The sequence below is a fragment of the Callorhinus ursinus genome, unplaced genomic scaffold (genome assembly GCF_003265705.2).
Source record: "Callorhinus ursinus isolate GAN/ISIS: 27379988/994484 unplaced genomic scaffold, GSC_fseal_2.0 scaffold14, whole genome shotgun sequence".
NCBI lineage: Eukaryota > Metazoa > Chordata > Mammalia > Carnivora > Otariidae > Callorhinus > Callorhinus ursinus.
In genome coordinates, this window is record NW_027397076.1 from 9,368,351 (window position 1) to 9,388,652 (window position 20,302).

General features: G+C 38.2%; 1 protein-coding gene and 1 pseudogene across 5 annotated transcripts in view; one reads left to right on the plus strand and one right to left on the minus strand.

The window, feature by feature from the left end:
* NR1H4 (nuclear receptor subfamily 1 group H member 4) overlaps positions 1-20,302 on the minus strand; it is a 75,862-nt gene that overhangs the window by 13,656 nt on the left and 41,904 nt on the right. For 3 of the 5 annotated variants that reach the window (XM_073900428.1, XM_073900429.1, XM_025882460.2), the window contains 5 exons: positions 15,030-15,182; positions 12,810-12,943; positions 11,053-11,151; positions 10,622-10,721; positions 6,320-6,466 (listed from right to left, as the gene is read on the minus strand). In XM_073900428.1, the coding sequence (XP_073756529.1) occupies positions 6,320-6,466; positions 10,622-10,721; positions 11,053-11,151; positions 12,810-12,943; positions 15,030-15,182 (633 nt within the window). The remainder of the gene's footprint in view (positions 1-6,319; positions 6,467-10,621; positions 10,722-11,052; positions 11,152-12,809; positions 12,944-15,029; positions 15,183-20,302) is intronic. The other 2 variants (XM_073900431.1, XM_025881293.2) reach the window with 1 other exon arrangement.
* Positions 6,487-7,211, plus strand: LOC112831982 (ubiquitin-ribosomal protein eL40 fusion protein-like; annotated as a pseudogene).

Consider the following 20,302-nt stretch of genomic DNA (forward strand, 5'->3'; position numbering starts at 1 on the left):
TAATACTTTTGAGGAAAAAAGAGGTAAAGATATTTGTTATGATTGTACATATTGTACAGGCTAACAGTGAATATAGTGAAAATGTAGAAAATAATTGAATTTTAAAAAAATAAATTTCCTACAGCATAGATCAAATACAAATCTGTATTTAGAATTGGAGTTAATAATCAGAATTAACCACAGCACCATCAACAAAGGGGTGTTTTAAGTGTTTATGAACCAGCAATTTCTAACCTAAGAAATGTAACAATAGTATCATTCCAAAGGGGCAATCTTTTCTTGTTTTCCTGCCTCCTCCTTTCTGGAGATTTGCTTCAAGTTTGTTTCATTTTTTGCTCCTATGCCCAATTAGCTGATTTTTGGCCACAAGGGGGGGCCATTTTCTAACTTAACAACAAAGACTACTGTGAAAAAGGATAAAGTTTAAAAAAAAAAAAGTATGTTTTTGCTCCTGTTTCTTGCTTTGCCTTTTTTAAAGAAAGAGGTATGTAACCGAACAATTAATTGTTCAATAATCAAAAATAGTGTTTGAGAGAAAAACTCCTTGATAGAATTAACTGCTATTTTATTTTGAATGTAAATGTCTTTTATTTCCTAATTAACTTCCAAGTTTTGATTGGGAACAAAAAATAAAGCAGAAGGATGTGTGTGTGTGACACAAGAATACATATTATAGAAGACACTATTCCTGGTATTTTAAATACCTCTATCTGATTTATTATACTTGATGGGATCAAGATAGACCAAGAATCTTACTAAAAATGAAGCTTTTTGCTCAAAATCATGTAATTTGACATTTTCCTAGAAATGACACCACCCCATAGCATAGAAGTTAAGGTATAAGTCTCTGACATGCCCTACAAAGCAAGTTTGCCTTCTGCTTTCCTTTCAAACTAAGCTCTCTCCATCCCAGTAGTTTCTCTATGAGCTAATGACACCAAATCTTGGTTCCTGAAGCTGATTCACGTCACTGTCTACACAATTTCTCTACCTCCCTCCCCCCTCAATCTCATGGCCAATGTACTATGGCAGAGGCAGACCGAAGCTCCAGCCCAAGGTCCAGCCACTGTTGGTCTCATTTCTCTTGTCTGAGGTTGGTCTAGTCAGCGACAGTACAATTTTGACCAATGAGACAAAGGGGAGTCTACTTGGGAGGTCTCAAGAAAGATTTCTATACTCAGGAAGAGGTCATTAAGTTTCTTCATTAAGTTTTTTTTTCTTTTGGCCAGTGTTGCACCTAGATGTGATGCCTGGAAATGCTGTGGCCAGGAAGAGAATCAGCCTGAGGATAGAGCCAATACACCAAGGATAGCAGAGCAGAAATTTGAAAAAGACCCGTCTTCCTGATAACGCGTTGAGCTCCTTAATTAACCAATTCTGCCGCCACCTTTCCTCTGGGTTTCTCTTTGAGCTAATGTCCTTACTTTTTAGGCCATATTGAATTGGATTTTCTGTAATCATCAGCCAAGGTCATCCTAACAGATAGTTCCTCTAAAAATAAGATACATTTTTAAAGTCTTCATGCTTTTTTGCCTGAAATATAAGGCAAACCCTGTTAGGCTAGGACACATCACTCATGTTTCAAGGCAACATTCAAATTTTGCTTTCTCTGTGGAGCTTTCCCTGTGTCAGTGAAGCAGAATTAGCTGCTTTCTTCTCTAGGTTCATTTCTATTGCATCTATCACAATTCATATCTCTCCTTCCCAATAGAGTGTGAAATGCCAGAAAAAATTCTATGAGAACAGAAACCAATGCTGTATTCCCAGTGCTTGACACACTGCCTGACCACTAAAGGGTGCTCCACAGATGTTTCTCACTCATCTCTGTATCCTCAGTAACCAGCATCCTGCTGGAGACATGGTAGAAATTAACAAATGTTTGTTAAATTGGGCAATATTCTGTTTTGCTAGTTCCTTGCAATGAAGGTGACATAGTTGTGAGACATGATGGGGCAAGGGATGCCCTTAAGACAATGGAAACATTCTCATGGTGTTAAGAGATTGGACCCTAACCTCTATTTCAACTGCTAAATTCTACACAGAGAGTCATTTGTGCCATACTGTTTGCCTTAAGTGAAAAGCTGCCAACAAGTTAGGAATTCAAAAAACAATTACTTTCAAAATAAAATATTTAATTTGAAATATTTAATAAATAACATGCTTCCCATTAGTCCTAGTGGCTAAATGTTATGTGGCTAAGTTAGATTTCACTGGTGCTTAGGAGTTGCCAGAGTTTGGATTGTCAAGTTCCAGATTCATCTCAACAAAATTCACCAATTTTTGTACACCAACTGTGTCCCAGGCACTGTGATAATGCTGGGAATAACCTTCTAGCAGTCAACAGATTAATGGAAGAAGCAGATACATAAATAAATTCATGTTGTCCAATACTGGACAAGTATAAAAGGCTTAGGGAACACAGCTGAGAGCCAATGAAAATGCTGACTCCTATATTAATTTAATACTTTCTCTTATTTTGAAAATGCCTTTTTCCTACAGTTTGAACCCCACATTTGTCTATGCCAAAATTACATGAACACTTTAAAAAGGAAAATGAGGTGTTAAGAACTCTAAATTTTGACTTATGCCTTTACTTTTCTTATAAACAGAGCAATTTGCATTGGTCTGTGAAAAGTTATTGCTAATTTCCTTAATGTTAAAATGTAAACTCATTCAATGTTAGCAATTTCAGTGCTGTCGTATTTTATGGTATCATATGATTATTCCTAGTTTTAATAAATATTTCAGCTTTAAAATCTAGTTTGCATAATAGTACATTAGGAATAATATAATTGAGGCACTAGAATTATATAGAAATAACCCAACCACAGGTTATGTCAGATATAATGTTCTGAAGCCTCAATTAACATAAAAAAACACTATAACCCTCATTAAGTAAATGTATCTCAGGAGACAGTACTTTTGTGTATGTAATTGGGATTTAATAATAGCAAACAAAAGAGTATGAATTTGAAGAACAAGAAAGGAAATTTCACATTATATTCCTTAAAGAGTTCTGTAGGCATAGACAGGGCAACTTTGAGATGATATGTTTCTCTAGAATTAAATGTACAATAGAAAGAAGAATGTGTTATATTTGCATAAGAATAAAAAGTTATTCTGAAAGGTCATCTTGCAAGATCGGGTTTTTATGTGGTGTGTGGAAGAGGCAATGTTCTAAAAATCCACTGGGAGAAGCAAATTCATAAATATTAATAAATGGAAACATCATTATAGATAATAAAATACGAAGCAGCATGTGAGTTTGAATGGGTTTTATTGTCACAATATGTGGTTGATGTTTGGGTAAAGTAATCTATTTATGAACTAGAGGCACACATATTTATTTAGACAGTTCGTATTCTGGAAAACTTCATTCTTGATCTTTTCTGAAACTTGCAAAATCACAAGTTCTGAAACCTATGTTAAGCAAGTTTTGGGGTTTTTTTTTTGGTACCTATTTTTAACCTGCAAGACCCTCACAATTTCACACCTAGTTATTGCACTGATTTCTTTATAGACTTGTCTCAACCCCTCCAAAACTTCCTTCATATTACTGCTTGAAAGACTTTTCTACAGTACTGCTATGGTCATGTCGTATCTGCTCAGAACATTACAAAGACTCCTCATTATACAAGAACTATATTAAACTATTTTTTTGGTGTCCAATGTCCTTAAAAGTCTAGCAGTTACTACATTTCACCTTCAGAAATACTATTTTTCAGCAATATCATGGTATTTGTGAATCTAACACATGGATGCTCTCACACCTCCACATCTTTGCACTTGCAATTTCTATATTATTATTTAATGGCTATAGCTCTTGGAATGCCTTTCTCAGACTTTTGTGGTTTGACGAGTTCTTAACCATCCTCCATGATTCACTTATCAACTTTTTAAGCCTTTTCTGACTCACCAAGTAGACTCAGGGAAGGCAAGCACATCTTTCTGCTTCAATTTCATGTTGCATATACATCCCTCCTGGTCCCAATTACGCTGCACATTGTTTTGGAATCCTTTGCTTATACAACTTACCCATTAGTCTGTAAGTTCTCAGGGGACAAAGATCCTATTTCCTCATCTCCATACCCTCAATAATTATACAGTGCTTGGCACAAATCAAGTATTCGATGTACATTTGTTGAATAGAAAGATCTCCTTTATAGTGCCTATTGATTAGTAACTCATTTCCCCCTCCTACTCAATGGACATAAAGTTTCAGTTAAGCAAGATGCATATCTGCTTTACAACATTGTACCTCTAGGCAACAGTGCTATATTGTACAATTAAAATTTTGCTAATAGTGTAGATCTCAGGTTAAGTGTTCTTATCACAATAAAAAAAAAAATCAAGATACTCAAGTAACTGCCCAAGTGACTGGCTAAACCAGCAGTCAGAAAAATTGATTAGTTAAGAGAAGACAAGCAGTAGACTTATAGAACTGGATGGTACCTTGGAGGTTACCTGATTCAACCCTTCTCCCTTACCCCCAGCCTCTTGGACGAATGGACAGATGAATGAACACACACACACACACACACACACACACACACACACACACACACACAAAATACATTCCAGAACATGTAAAATAAAATCTGTCCAGAATCAGAATCCATATTTCTTGATAATATACTGTCTTTCAAAGGGTGAAAATCTCCAACAATATATTTCTCAGACTCTTTCCCTTCTCTCCATTTCTTCTGGGAGCATGTTCTTGAAATCTCTTGCCTCCTGAGAGATGTCTCCCATCCTGGCTTATCCTAACATTGCTGGAAGATTTATAAAGCATGACTGATGTTTTTCCTCCCCTGCTCAAAAATCTTCAATGTCTCCCTATTTCTTAGAAAATAAAGAATAAAGCCTTTATCCTAGCATTCAAGGCCCTCACCATTTGACTCTGACTTTTAAAAAATTCTATTTCCCTTTGATGTAACTCTGAATCCAATCAAACTCAGCTATTCATTCTTCTTTGTGTATATAACCTGAGCTTTCTTGCCTCAGTCCTTTGTCTCTGTTGGTCCTTCCCTCTTGTACCTCTACCCTGAATATTCATATCTAATATCATTCAAGGCCCAGCTTGCCAATGAAATCTCTCCAGAGCCTTACCAACTAGAAGTCACCCCATCTCACTTTCCTTCCACATTTTATTTTAAACTATCAATGTACAGTTCATGTCTTCCTACTAGACTATAAGCTTCCTAAGAGAAGGAAGATGCCTGATTCCTCTCTTCACTACCTCCACAGTACCTTGCCCTTAAATATAGGTTAAACTAATAAATCAATGGATATATATGAATAATGCATCTTTTTAAAATGTGCATTCTTTAAATCCATCGATGATAATTATGCTTTCAGTATTTAAGAGAAGAAAACACAACAATTATGGGATGGCTGCTTAAAGAATAATTTTCAATTTTTCAATTCTTTTCCTTATATTGCAAATGCAGAACTTCCTAAAAACTTTACTTCCAATATCTATTCTAAACCATTGATTTTATAAGTACTTAAACTTGTTCTAGTCACTCATAAGAGGATAATACTTTGGGAAGAAAAGATCTTGAGCCATCATTTCATTTCATTCATCCCTCCTCTCCCAATCCATATATAAAGTATCTCAGGAAAATAAAAACTTATCCTATTTTAAAACTCTTCTAAGATAAATTGCACAGAATTCCTAGAAATTTATTCCAATGTCTCTTAGCTCTTTCTGTCACAGTATTCCTCTATAGTAAGTTCAACTCATACTATTATTTTATTTTGTCTATTGAGAGGCAGTGTAGTATAGTAGTTTAGACACAGCGCTTCTAATGTCAGACTTCCTGTCTATCTCTGGGAAAGTTATTAACCACTCTCTGTGTCAGTTTCCTTATCTATTAAATTTGAATAATAACAGTACTTATTTCATAGGACTTTGCAAGGATTTGATGAAATCATATATGTAAAGTATTTAGGACAGTGTCTAAAACCTAGTAAATGAGGTATAAATGTTGCTATTAATAATTCCTTTTATTTTGCTTTGAATAGAGATGGACAATAGTTTGATTCATAGTCATTCATACATGAAGGTTTTGAACAAATGAATCTTTTTTTTGGACTGAATTATCTCAGCTCCTGTATGCTATGTTTTTTATCAGACTAATTTTCCAAACTTTAAAAAATTCCTCCTTTGGCCCTTAATCTTAATATATGGCAAAGAGTATTTTTGCTAATTATTTTGCTAATACAACCAGGATTTTTGAACCAACCCTCTAAACGTCTCATCTATTTAATTCTTACTTGCAGGAGCAAACTCTTTACCATTAACCAAATCACTTACCACTCTTCCGAATTCTTTCTTCCAGTAGGTCAGTATGTCCAGCTGGAAGTTTCTTATTGAAAATCTCAGCTGAACGGAGGAACATAGCTTCAACTGCAGACCCTTTCAGCAAAGCAATCTGATCTTCATGGTCCAAAGTCTGAAATCCTGGGTGAAGGTGATAATCAAATCAGTATGAGGGAATTGTGAATTCTATATTAACAATATTTCATCATCACTATCATCCCCATTGATAAAGCATTTCCATAAAGTGATTTTATAATTGTTTTAAGATTGGGTATGTTGAGGTTCCGCCGCCCTCTTTCTCTTCAGCGAGGTGGCCGAGTGGTTTGGCGGCGGCGGCCTTGCGCATTCGTGCCCCAGATGCAGAGATGCAGATCTTTGTGAAGACCCTGACGGGCAAGACCATCACCCTCGAGGTTGAGCCCAGTGACACCACTGAGAATGTCAAAGCCAAAATTCAAGACAAGGAGGGCATCCCGCCTGACCAGCAGCATCTGATTTTTGCGGGCAAACAGCTGGAAGATGGCCATACTCGGTCAGGCTACAATATCCAGAAAGAGTCCACCCTGCACTTGGTGCTTCGCCTCCGGGGTGGCATCATCGAGCCTTCCCTCCACCCCAGCTGGCCCAGAAATACAACTGCGACAAGATGATCTGCCGCAGTGTTATGCTCGCCTGCACCCCCGCGCTGTCAACTGCCGCAAGAAGAAGTGCGGCCACACCAACAACCTGCACCCCAAAAGGAAGGTCAAATAAGGCCCCTCCACCGGCTCTTCCTTTGCCCGCAGGGCGGCCTCCTGCCCGAGCCCCAAGGCCCTGGGGCCTCAATAAAGTTCCCCTTTCATTGACTGGAGCAGTAAAAAAAAAAAAAAAAAAAAAAAAAAAAAAAGATTGGGTAGGTTGAGTCATTAAGTATCTACTGTTCTCTCCCAAATAGAAGCTGACTTTTGTTTTCATTGAGTAGGATTTGTTGAACAAGTTGGGTAAAAAAAGGATGTCAGATCCACATCAAAAATACATATTAAGGCAGAACAGACTGATTCAGATGAAGCAATCCTCAGAAATTAGAAGAAAACAAATTCTCTTTGAGCCAATATATTAGTCACATCTGGTGTCATAGGGTCAACTCTGCAGAATGGAAGCAACCACAAACCAGAAAAAAATCTTTACATATATCCAGACATTTAAGGGAATATTTGGCTGATTCATTAGTTCATCTGGACAACGGGGACATTTTCAAAAAAACAAAACAATCAAGGTCATGTTAAGATACCTGCTCTGAGCTCAGCACTGTATCATGCAGGGTAGAAAAAATCGGAGAAATATGGGAATGGATTCATAACCTGAAGGAACATACACACTTGGAAAATCCAAAGTCCTATCCTGGCTTATATGCCACAGTCCCCAGCAGTCTCCCTGACATCATTTCTTCTTCCTCCTTCCCCTCACTCACTGCGCTCTAGCCACACTGACCCCTGGCTCTGCTGTGAACAAACAAGCTTGCTTTGCCTCAGCGGTAAATGCCCTTCCCCAGCTATCCCCATGTCTCCCTCCCTCACTGTATGCAGATCTCTGCCTCAAGGTAATCCTACTAAAATAATACTCCCCAGAACTCACTGGTTCCTACCTGCTTTATTTTTTATTCATAGAATTTACCACTACCTAACATAATAAATTTATTTGCATATTTGTTGATTGTCTGCCACATCTAATAGAGTATAAACTTCCTAGGGGCAGACACTTTGCCGTTTTGTTCACTTTTGTATCCCCAGGGCCTGGCATATAATTGATATCCAAGAATTATTTGTTGAATAATTGGACAACTGAATAAATGGGAAACAAACACAAGCTCCTATGCACATATATATATACACACACACACATGCGTGCGCATACAGTACATATAAACTATACCATCAGGGTCTAAATGGCTTAGAAAAGTATTAAATAACAATGGGAGTTTAGAGAAGAGGGTAATGAGAAGGATTAAGAATCACTGTCTTAGTGAATCTAAGAGCTCCTTTGGGGACAGGAGCCGTTCCTGCAGGGTCTCCAGCACCCTGGACAATGCCTGGCACAGATTATGTTCAATGAACTACAGAATGAAATGATTCATCTCTACTATCTTTCACAAACACCTTTCATTTTTGGAATTATAGCACTATTATTACTATTTATCTAATGCCATTTCCATTATTATTGTTAAAATGTTAATTTTAACTATATTGTTACTGTTGTTAAAATTTCTCAGGAGTTTTGGGTCTTTTATCTCCTTTTGTATTTTAATTTTTTCTTTTTTAAAAAGTTTTTTTATTTTTTAATTTTTTAAAAGTTTATTTTTAAGTAATCTCCACTCCCAATGTGGGGCTCAAACTCTCAACCTCCAAATCAAGAGTGACATGCTCTCTCAGCTGAGCCAGCCAGGTGCCCTTGCTTTACACATTAAACATACATTAATTGTACTCTTCCCTCCCCTCAGGAACTAGTCTAATCAGATGTGTCAGTTATTGCTGTTGTCTTCAGATAAGCTACCTTTTATGAAGATTTTTTTCTTCAATTATTTCGTGATTCAAGACCAACAGACCATTTGAACTGAAAAACTCTCTTTTCACAAACAACCAAAAACATATTTCTCCCTTTCCCAGTTCCTCCTCCCACACTTTCTACTCTTGTATAAACTTGTTTTTGATCAAGATTGCCTTAATTAGCATATAACAAATTAAGTCTTTCTTTCACTGTTAATAAAAAATGAGAGAATATTAATGTTAAAATGATAATGAGCACTTTCTCCTCACATTTTATGAGTTTTATGTAGGCTTATGTCTATCCATGACACTTTAATAAAATAATAGCATAATGCTGGCCAAAGAAGACAAATTAACCTGTCTAATTAAAGTCTTACATCAGAAGTTGCTTTCTATAATTTAATATTGCAGGGTTATGCTGTTGTACAAGGTTTTAATTATACTCTTCTAGATCACAGAATTCTATTGTACTAATATATTTTTAAAACACTGAAACAACTTAAATGTATTGGCTTAGATAGCATTGATAATGTAGCTGGAAGAATTGGGAAGCTGGGAGATAAGAATCTTGAATTCTAGTTTCTGTACTGGCACCATCCAAATGACTATGGATAAGTTCCTCTCCCTCATTCCACAAATATAATTGTTCATTAAGCCCTATCAATTTTTGAATCTCTCTTCATTTTGTTTTCTCTCCATCTCCCACTGCTGTTATTTTATTCCAAGCCCTCTGCCTTGATCAGTGCAGTAGCATCCTAACTGATCCCTCCTCCTTGGTCTCTCCCCATTCAAATCCACCTTATATAAAACTGATCAGTCATATCTATATAACATAAATCCATAGCTTCCCTGTCAACACAAACAACAACAACAAAGAGGCACCAAAAGTTCTCTACCATCCAGGGGATGATTATTAAATTCCTTAGTTAGACCCTTATCAGTCTGGTACCAACTACCTTATGTCTAACCAAGGAGCCCACCACATTATGCTGCGATTACATGGAATTTTCCTCTCTCATCTCTAATAATCCTGTTTTTATTTATGCCTTATATTTTACATTTTTACAAGCAGATCTCTCAACTTGGAAGTTTCCTTCTCTTCTGTACCACCAGGAAAACTGCTTTATCTTTTAGACCCAATTAAAATATTATTTTCTTGGGCGCCTGGGTGGCTCAGTTGGTTAAGCGACTGCCTTCGGCTCAGGTCATGATCCTGGAGTCCCGGGATCGAGTCCCGCATCGGGCTCCCCGCTCGGCGGGGAGTCTGCTTCTCCCTCTGACCCTCTCCCCTCTCATGCTCTATCTCATTCTCTCTCTCAAATAAATAAATAAAATCTTTAAAAAAAAAAAAAGAAAATATTATTTTCTTTGAAGTCTCCCTGTCTTTCTCAGACAATTAGCAACCTCTTCCTCTATGTTCAAACAGCACTTTGTATATAATTTTTTATTATGACCTTTCTTTAATCATTCCCCTTGAAGGTAATAGCTAGATACTTAGTATGAAATAGGTATCAACAAATGTTTATTAAATGAACAAATGGATAAATGACAACTTTGCAAAGTCTCAATTTCTTAGTCTATCAATTCAGAAGAACTATTATAAATGATTTCACATATCTTACCTGGTTCTAACATTTCATGCCTATAGTATTTAGACACATTAATTTAAATCAGATGTAAAATAATCACTACTTTACAATGAACAGAATTAACTCTCTCAATGTCATGAGAATATTGCACAGTATAACAGAAAAGTATCTACATGTAAAAATACCTGGCAGTTTTTTTGTGAATTCTACGAGAATCTGTACATGACTCGTTGCCATTTCAGTTAAAATGAGAAAGTTTTCTTCTGCACTAAATTCTTCTTTTAACTAAATTTTAAGAGGAAAAAAAGCAAATGATAAGTAGGTAAAAGGATAAATCAACACAAAATCATTAGACTAAAGAACCAGATTTGGATAATAAAATTTAAATTCCAGCTCATATTTTTCAGATCCTTGGAGGATAATTACTATCACCTAGATAGATATGAGACTTCTTATTCTTTGTTTAATGCTGCTAAAAGTTTAAATGTATAAACTAAATTCTCAGCTCTAGTTATTTCAAAATAACAAATTCATATATAAATTCTACCTCCAAGGTACTAAAAGCTCCAGAAAATATGAACTTTAAACCCATGTATTTTCAGATACCTGTACGTACTATTTTATTTGTTATTTCCTGAGGCATCCTCTGTTTGCTGTATGAATCCATAATATAATGCAGAAGATTCTGTTGATCTGGGGTGAGTTCAGTTTTCTCCTACACTGGCAAAAAAATAAAAGGTGTTAGGGAAGGTGGTTATAAGGCATTTTTTGTATATGTGCGTCCATCTGGAGTAAACTTATCTCAGAAATTGTTGATAAAAGCCCTAAATATGGCAGGAACTATGTACTCTGATATAATGTGTACCATAATTGCTTACTCTGGGTCCTTGGGCAAGCCATATCACATTTCACTAAATGTGTCCCAAGTTGTTCATTTTTCTATTTGTAAAATAGGGATAACAAAATATCCATTTCATGTGCTTCTTGGTAATATATAATAGTCTGGATATGAAGTCTATCAAGCCCATTCAGAGAGAATTTCAGTGAAAGTTCACTAAGGAAAAGTTCCCACATTTTAGAGCATTCGTATAAAGCAAGAGTTGACAAACTATGGCCCATCAACCAAACCCATCTGGTTTTGTGACTCGATTGGAATACAACCATACTTACTTGTTTATGTGTTATCTATGCTGCTTCTGCACTAAAATGGCAGAGTTGAGTAGTTGTCATGGAGACCTTGTGGCCAAAGCCTAAAATATCTGACCCTTTACAGAAGAAAGTGTTTGCCTAGCCCTGAAGTAGAGTCATCAATCTGGATAATTCAGACCCCAAACATCACTTTCTCCCTTATTAGCATCTTTTGAAGAGTGTGGATAATTGTGTCAACTCTTTGATTCCTCATACCAAAGTGTGATTGATGAAGTACTATGGCAAGATAATATGAAATTATTTTTTTCTGAAATGAATGCAAAAATACCATACTTGGAAAACTAAATGTGGATGAGGTTTTCCTTGTCGGTAGTATAATAAGTATTAAGAAGAGTGTGACTTAAGCAAGCATGGATTTTTGTTTTCTCAACTAATGGCAAATTAAAGTTCCTTCATATAGATTATCACCATGTGTTTAACCAATCATCCAAAATGCTGTTCCTCTATTTTGTCTCAATTTGTTCAAAGGATTTCTTGCATAATTTGTGAGCTCTATGGGAAAGGCTTTTCTCTATTGTTCCACAGATGTGTATAGACTCAATTTTACCCATTGATAGGGACTAATCCACAAACTTCTACTGAATACACATCCTTCCCACTTTACATTTCCCTTCTTAATGACAGAGAAAAGAAAATGGTCATCAGAACTCAGCCTGAGGGGTGCCTGGTGTTCTCAGTGGGTTAAGTGTCTGCCTTTGGCTCAGATCATGATCCCAGGGTCCTGGAATCCAGCCCAGCAGCAGGGGGTGCTCCCTGCTCTGCAGGGAACCTGCTTCTCCCTCTCCCTCTGCCTACCACTCCCCTACTTGTATGCTCTCTCTCTGTGTCAAATAAATAAAATCTTAAAAAAAAAGAAAAAACCCTCAACCTGAAAAATCCATTTTCTACACTGAACCATTTCTACTGGCAACCTCTTGGTAGTAGGAGTGGAATGGAGCCAGGGAGACAGACAGTGTTCATTTTACTTTATTTACTGCTATTATTTGAATTTCTACACCAAAGCAGACATTACTTTCTCGATTAAAAAGAAACCCACTTAATGCACAACTGGAATGAAATTCTGCTTATGGAGGCTTTAATTTTTTAAAGCCTCCCAGCCAGGTCACTACATGCCTAGAAGCTCAGCGGCTATGGGCTTTAGAGGACACCATTGCATGTTACTACCCTGCATGACTTGGTTGTCGAGGTCACTTGTCGCAAATCCCGACCTTCGCTGTCTTCATTAATGGTCTGATCTGCATGCTGCTTCACGTTTTTTCTTAGTCGTTTAGATTTACACTGAATTTCAGTTAACAAGCCTGAAAAAATAAAACACAGAGATTTCACCACAGAGTTGCATTGGGTCTGTGGTCATGAGGCTCACATCCATGCAATTTGGCACAGAGCTAATTCTAGCCCTTCTGAATTTTGAGACTTGGCCTTGAACAAGAAATTTATCCCTCTGTGACTCTCAGTTTCTTCATTTATAAAATAGGAAAACTATCTACCTCAAAGAGTTTTGTATAGAATAAGGATAATTGGGGGTGCCTGGGTGGCTCAGTTGGTTAAGCGACTGCCTTCGGCTCAGGTCATGATCCTGGAGTCCCGGGATCGAGTCCCGCATCGGGTTCCCTGCTTGGCAGGGAGTCTTCTTCTCCCTCTGACCCTCCCCTCTCTCATGTGCTCTCTCTCTCAAATAAATAAATAAAATCTTAAAAAAAAAAAGAATAAGGATAATTGGGGCTTTTTTAAAAAAAATGTACTTTATGGAAAGAATTTGTAATACCAAAGCATTGTACAAAGCAAGGTATCCAGTCAATAAAAAAGTGAATGACACTCTCCCCATTCCAGGTCTAGGGGACCCTGAAAGCTAGTGTTTCATAACATAATGTTAATATTATTTCTCATCCATGTTCACATAGCTGTATCATAAAAAGTATATTCAATTTCACATTAAACACACATAAGTAAACACATACTGAGCAAAACAAATGTCAACATCCTTTAGGGAAAATTTTAAATCTTCTTAATTTTTAGAACTGTATACATTATTGAGAACATAGTTAGAGATGGAAATAATTCAAAGGGACTTTGAAATTTCCTTTTGAAGAATCATATATCATTAATTTATACTTAAACAGAGCTATAAAAAATAATGCAGAACAATCTTCCATATTCCCACTTAACATCCTTATTCTCTCAATGTTAATGAAACTAAGTTCCAGGAATTTCTTTGTCCAGGGAATTTATTTTATAAGATCACAGGAAAGCTCTGCATCTGTTACTGGACAAGTTTACATTAATAATAGTACAGACTCTTGTAGGTGGAATCACGAAAAATATCCTCAGTGCTCCCATTGGAATGAGTTCATGTTTAAGTGATGAGCAACATGAACTCCCCAGTATCAAAGTAAGCATTTCCATTGCAAGATTGGATTCCAGCAGTAGCCCCTACTGCAGTCTCTTGTTTCATATGCTAAGAGGAGATAGTGATCATCTACTATAAAACTTTCATCCACCCAGAGCTGGATTATTTACACTGACCTATTTTTCCCCCTCCTGCACACATTATTTCTCTGGGTCCATCCCAGTCGCCTGTACAGTGTGGGAACAATAGAATAGGAGTCACCTTCCAAAGGCTTTTATTCCCTGTGGCATTCCCTCCCTGAATGTTATCATCCCCTTGGTGACATTTGTTTGTCATTTGCATTTTGAGGAATTGGACATATCTCAAAATCTGAGTGGTCTGTAGAATTCGCAGAATGAAAAATTAATATGTTATATACTAGCATGCATTCCAAATTGATGAAGATTATGGTTCCTCACAAAACCAGCAGTTAATACAGTGTCTCTTTATCAGATCAAAGGGCCAAATTATATTAAAACCCACAGTAGTTAATTTCCTGTGTAAACCTATACAAATTGGTTCAAAGCTGCACTAAGAGAAGAAGGACTACTAATAAAATGACTTGGTTTAAAACTCTATTTAGACAATTCAGAGGCAGTTATACCTTATAAAACATTCTTAATCTTTCCCACTACTGCGAATTTTTATGCTAATTAAACAATAATAAAGACATTAAATCAAATTTGGAGAAAATTTTTAGGCTGTTGTCATTCTTGGTAGCTTATTACAACATGTTACTTTCACTGTAGATTAATGCCACTTCACCCCACATGTGATTCTTGCAACAAGGAACAACAAAAAGCTGCTTCTTTCATGAGGGGAATAAAATGCTCTGTAGCTGACACTTTGGACAATTTCAGTGGCTCATTACCCTTTTCAAGAACTTGGATGGCTTAGTCAATCTCTTCTTTAGTATGTGAAGTACTAATCAGATGAGTTACCTGCCTTCTGCCTCCTTAAGAGATTTTTAGTGGAATTTAATTGCTTGATGTGAATACCTGTATACATACATTCAGCCAACATTCCCATCTCTTTGCATTTCCTTAGGCGACACTCTTGGCACTTTCTTCGCATGTACATGTCCATCACACAGTTGCCCCCGTTTTTACACTTGTACACAGCATTTTTGGTAATGCTTCTCCTGAAGAAACCTGTGGAAGAAACACAGAAAGGAATAAAAGGGCTCCTAACAACTTCTACTCAGAAAAACACATTAGGATTAAGGCATGCCAGAGCACTGTCTCAAGAACCTCTGGAGAGGGACGCCTGGGTGGCTCAGTCATTAAGCGTCTGCCTTCGGCTCAAGTCATGGTCCCAGGTCCTGGGATGGAGCCCTGCATCGGGCTCCCTGCTCCGTGGGGAGTCTGCTTCCCCGCCTCCCACTCCCCCTGCTTGTGTTCCCTCTCTTACTGTGTGTGTGTCTCTCTCTCTCTAATAAATAAATAATATCTTTAAAACAATAAAAAATTTAAAAAAGAACCCCTGAAGAGCACCCAGCTCATCCTTGAGTGTACAGGTGGCAAAGGTACTTTCAACCTTACTGCAACATCCAAAAGGCTGTTATTTTCAATTTCTCGCTCAAAGATAAAGACACGTTTGAATTATAGCCTCTCTTAAGAAAAATCTTAACTTTTGGGGGGAGTGGTTAAAGATTTATTTATTTGTTTGAGAGAGAGAGAGGGAGCAGTGGGAGGGGCAGAGGGAGAAAGAGAGAGAGAATCTCAAGCAGACTCCCCACTGAACTTGGAGTCTGACACGGGGATCGGTCTCAGGACCCTGAGATCACAACCTGAGCTGAAACCAAGAGTCCGTCACTTACCCCACTGCACCACCCAGGCTCCCCTTTGCTTTGTTTTTTAAGATAGGTTACTTTCCTTATATCTTTATTGGGAGACAGCTGTGTACCAGTGAGCTCTAGGGGTCAGGGGTACAAAGGCAAGTAAGTCGTCCCTGCCCTCTTAGCGTTTATAGTGTTAAAGCCATGCAAACAACCAAACAAGTGAAATTAAGTGTTCCTGGGGTGGGCTGGGCTGGGCTGGGCAGAGGAAGCAGGGAGAATGGTCAGTTCTGGGTGAAGAGATCAGACTCGGAAGTAAGTGTTGAGCTAAGCCTTGCAAAACGAATTGCTATTTACCAGGCAGACTGGGAGAGGTCACAGTGATGGCTTCAGTTCAGTATTTGATATGCCCAGCCTTGTGTAATAATACAAACGCCAACCTTGATTTAAAAGCAAACATCTCCCCTGAGAAAGGATAGCCACAGCAGCAGCCTGTTACAATTAAGCTGCAGGCAGGAAGGAAACACAACTGCCTTTCTTTCTCTTTTTCCCCCACTTGCCACCTCTCCTCTCTCTCCTCCACCCCGCTAACTGTAATTTCTGACACTTCCAGAGTCAAGGTGAAGCAGTGAACAAGGAGAGGATTGTGGGAGGCAAGGGGAAGAATTAACAGGAAAGTGCTTAGTTGCCTGCACCGTTAGAAGCTGGCTTGTGCCTAGCAAGTTTCTGAAATTGACTCCTTCTCTCTTAGGTTGGGTTCTTTAGAGAATGCTCACCACTGGGATTTGTTCCTTTGCAATTCCTCAATGAAGGCAAATAAGTCTCTATTCTAGCCCATGACTTATATCCCCTTCTTCCACATGTAGGAATTTGGCAATTCACCACCATCCTTTTTACTCTGAAATCCCTCCATGTGGCCTTCTTGTCATGAGCTTAAGACAACCCTGTGCCGGCTTTCTCTGGTCCAGCAGACTGTGGGGAGGAGAAATCTCTCTGATTTATCCATAAGCAGCCACCATATCGTTTGCCCTTTCAGCTTTTCAGATGAAAGTCAGATGCCAGTCTCCCGTGTCCCTCAGCTGTAAGGGATACATATCAATTTCCTCAAATGATCCTGTTGAAGACCCTTTTGTTGGGCATGGGGTAGCAGGGCCTACTTAATGTATAGATTACACCTGGGGAAGGGGGGGACACGTTTTCCTTAATTCTCACAAAAGTATCATATTTTCAGTGGTGGTCCTCAGGGAAGACACCCGCATCCCACACGACCCCCCTTTGCAATGGGATTTATAGCACACAAGTTACACGCTCCAAAATCTTTAAAGACTACTCTAGAATTTCCAACTCCTGACTGCTTCACACCCTCAAAGTAGGTGAGGTTTTTAACTATTTCTTAACTACCCACTGCAAGATGGGCTCACTTTGGATGTAGCAACTAGCGTCTTTATGAATGCTAAAACTGAGACACCAAGAGTCCTTCCTATTTTAACAGCCTGTTGGAATAATTGTTAACGTTTATTAAGCACTCCCTGGCTGTTGTTCTAACCACTTCACCTGCATTTAGTTATTTAACCTTCATAACAATTTTATGATGAAGATAATATTATCTGTTCCCATATTACAGATGTGGAAGAGAGGCACAGAGATTAAGCCTCTTGGCCATGATCACATGGTTAATAAGTGGATCAGGAGGATTCAAACTCAAGCAGAAATTTCATCACAGACATGGAGATTTGTACATTCGTTATGACAGTTTTTCCAGCAGAAGGCAATAAAAATTGTTCTAGTAAAGTAAGTATAATATGACAATGTCCCAATAGCTAGAAATTGAGTGTCTTGAGGAAAAGGCATTATATGGCTAGGAATGGCCCTGATTAATTCTGAGTAGGGGAAATCAGACAGCACTTCAGTGAAGGAAGTAGAATTTAGCCAGGTGTTGGAGAATAAACAGGGTTTTGAAACATGGACTGTGAGGAAGGAAGGACATTCTGGGAAATGAGAAAGTTATGGAAATGCCAAGGAAGGTTAGATGATCTATTTTGGTAGGAGGGTAGAGTATAGGGAGAATTAGTGGAAGGTGGGTAAGGGCATGTAGTGGGACAGAATATGGTTAAGTGTCCTTCAACATGATGCAAAAGCTGTTGAGTTTTTACCATGCAGAAAGAGAAGCCATTAGAGAATGTTGGCAGAAGAGGGTGTGACCTAACCTGCATCTTGGGAAGAATCCTTGGGGCAAGGTGAAAAAGGGTGGAACAGCTGAGAGGGGACTGGTGCCTGAACTAGATGGTGACAACAGGGAGGAGGAAACAGGGAAACTCAGGACTTGGTAACCAACTCAACATAAAAACAGAAGCTGAAGAAAAAGTTAGAGACAGCAAGGTTTACAAAAGTCATAGACTTGCTTGTGAATCTGTCAGCTGGTATGACTTTCAGTAGGAAAGATCTTACCATCTTCCTAAATGTCAGATCCAACTACACAGTCTAAAAAAAGACTTTGTGCTTCAGATCAACATTGATACTGGGAGTGCAAATACCAAAGCATGCATTTTAAAAGAGTCTCTAGGCAAGAAAAGGAAAAAAGGAAGGAATAAGGAAGGAGGGAAGAAAGAAGAAGGAAGGAAGGAAGGAAGGAAGGAAGGAAGGAAGGAAATATCCCAGAGGCCCCTCCCTCTCTCCGTCCCTGCTGAGGGACGGAGGGAGGGAGGAAGGAAGTCAGTTTTTTTCCTGGTACCAAATCAATGAGCTCAATGATGTTCTTTAGTCAACCTGAATATTCATGGATATTCAGCCCCTCCCAGGAAGGATTCCATTTAAAACCATCATAGATACTGATAATACAATAGTTAACAGAAACAAACCTCCTTATTCCAAGATGAATCAAAGGAACAGTGCTAGGACAATTCTGCAGGGTTTTTTTTTAACTCTTGTATTAACTGAGAAAGAAATCATTATCATCTCAATAGCTTAATTAATTAGCTTTCACTCTGAGATAGCAACACAATATTATCATTATATCATTTAAATATGGGTACATATACTATATTTATACTTATGCAAATCTCTCTATACACATACCTCTGCCTCTGTCTTGTGCATATTCAACAAGGCCCAGAAAAGTCATTTGAAAATGAATGGAAAGGAAATTCACTGAGGAACAGAGACTCCCTGGTAATGAAAGATGAGTAGACAGGGCTGACATTGCCATCTGAGGAAGGTGTAGCACTAGGAGAGTTCCTGCGGTGGCAGGAGAATATCTATAGGATAGGAAAATGGATACCTCCAATATACAGAATATTGCACATCCTGTTTCTCTGCTTCTTTATACAGACATAACTCACATACCATATGCTACTCCCAACGCATATGTGTATGTATGCGTGCGCACACATACACACACACACACAAGGACACATGAATGTGCACACATCAGACTCCAGTGACTGACAGTAACTACCCATTAGTTTGAAATCAATAAAATATTAGTTGTTTAAAATTTTCAGGGTCTCAGGGCGCCTGGGTGGCTCAGTGTGTTAAGCGTCTGATTCGGTTTCTGCTCAGATCACGATCTCAGGGTTGTGAGATCAAGCCCCGAGTCAGGTTCCATGCTCAGCAGGGAGTCGGCTTCTCCCTCTCCCTCTGCCCTCCCTTGCTTGCTCTCTCTCTCTCTCTCTCTCTCAGATTGAGACACAGCCAGAGAGGGAACACAAGCAGGGGGAGTGGGAGAGAGAGGGAGAAGCAGGCTTCCCGCGGAGCAAAGAGCCCGATGTGGGTGGGACTCGATTCCAGGACCCTGGGATCAAGACCTGAGCCGAAGGCAGATGCCTAACAACTGAGCCACCCAGGTGCCCCTAAATAAATAAATCTTTAAAAAAAAAAAAGCTTTCAAGGTCTCCATACTTTTTAAACAGCAACAAATGCATAGAGCTGAATAACTAGTATGTTTACATGCACTGTAGCCTAAATAGAATTAGCTTTATGTCTATATCAGCACATTGTCAAATAAAAAGGACTCCACCACCCACTTACATAGAACTCACTTTGTATCAGGCACTGTTCTAAACACTTTGCATATGGTGATTCATTTAATATCCACATCAATCCTATGAAGTGGATTCTATTATTATCTCCATCTTACAGCTAAGGAGACTGAGTTACACAGAGATGAAGCATTTTGCTCGAGGTCCTACAAATAATAAACGGTGGAGCTTGGATTTGAACCCTGATAAGCTCAGTTCCAAACTCTATGCTCTTAATCAGTACATTAGGCTATCCTTCCACTAAGGAGCTTACATTGCTTACAATTGTCTTTAGACATTAATCTTTTTAGAACTTGATTATAGACTCCTGATCACCTGGCAGAAGCTATTTCAGACTATTATTTTCAAAAAAGCAACCCTCAAACTTCTGAGATGGAGTTGATGAAAATTATTATTTTTTAAGCTTTTATTTTAATTCAAGTTGGTTAACGCACCGTGTTATATTAGTTTGAGGTGT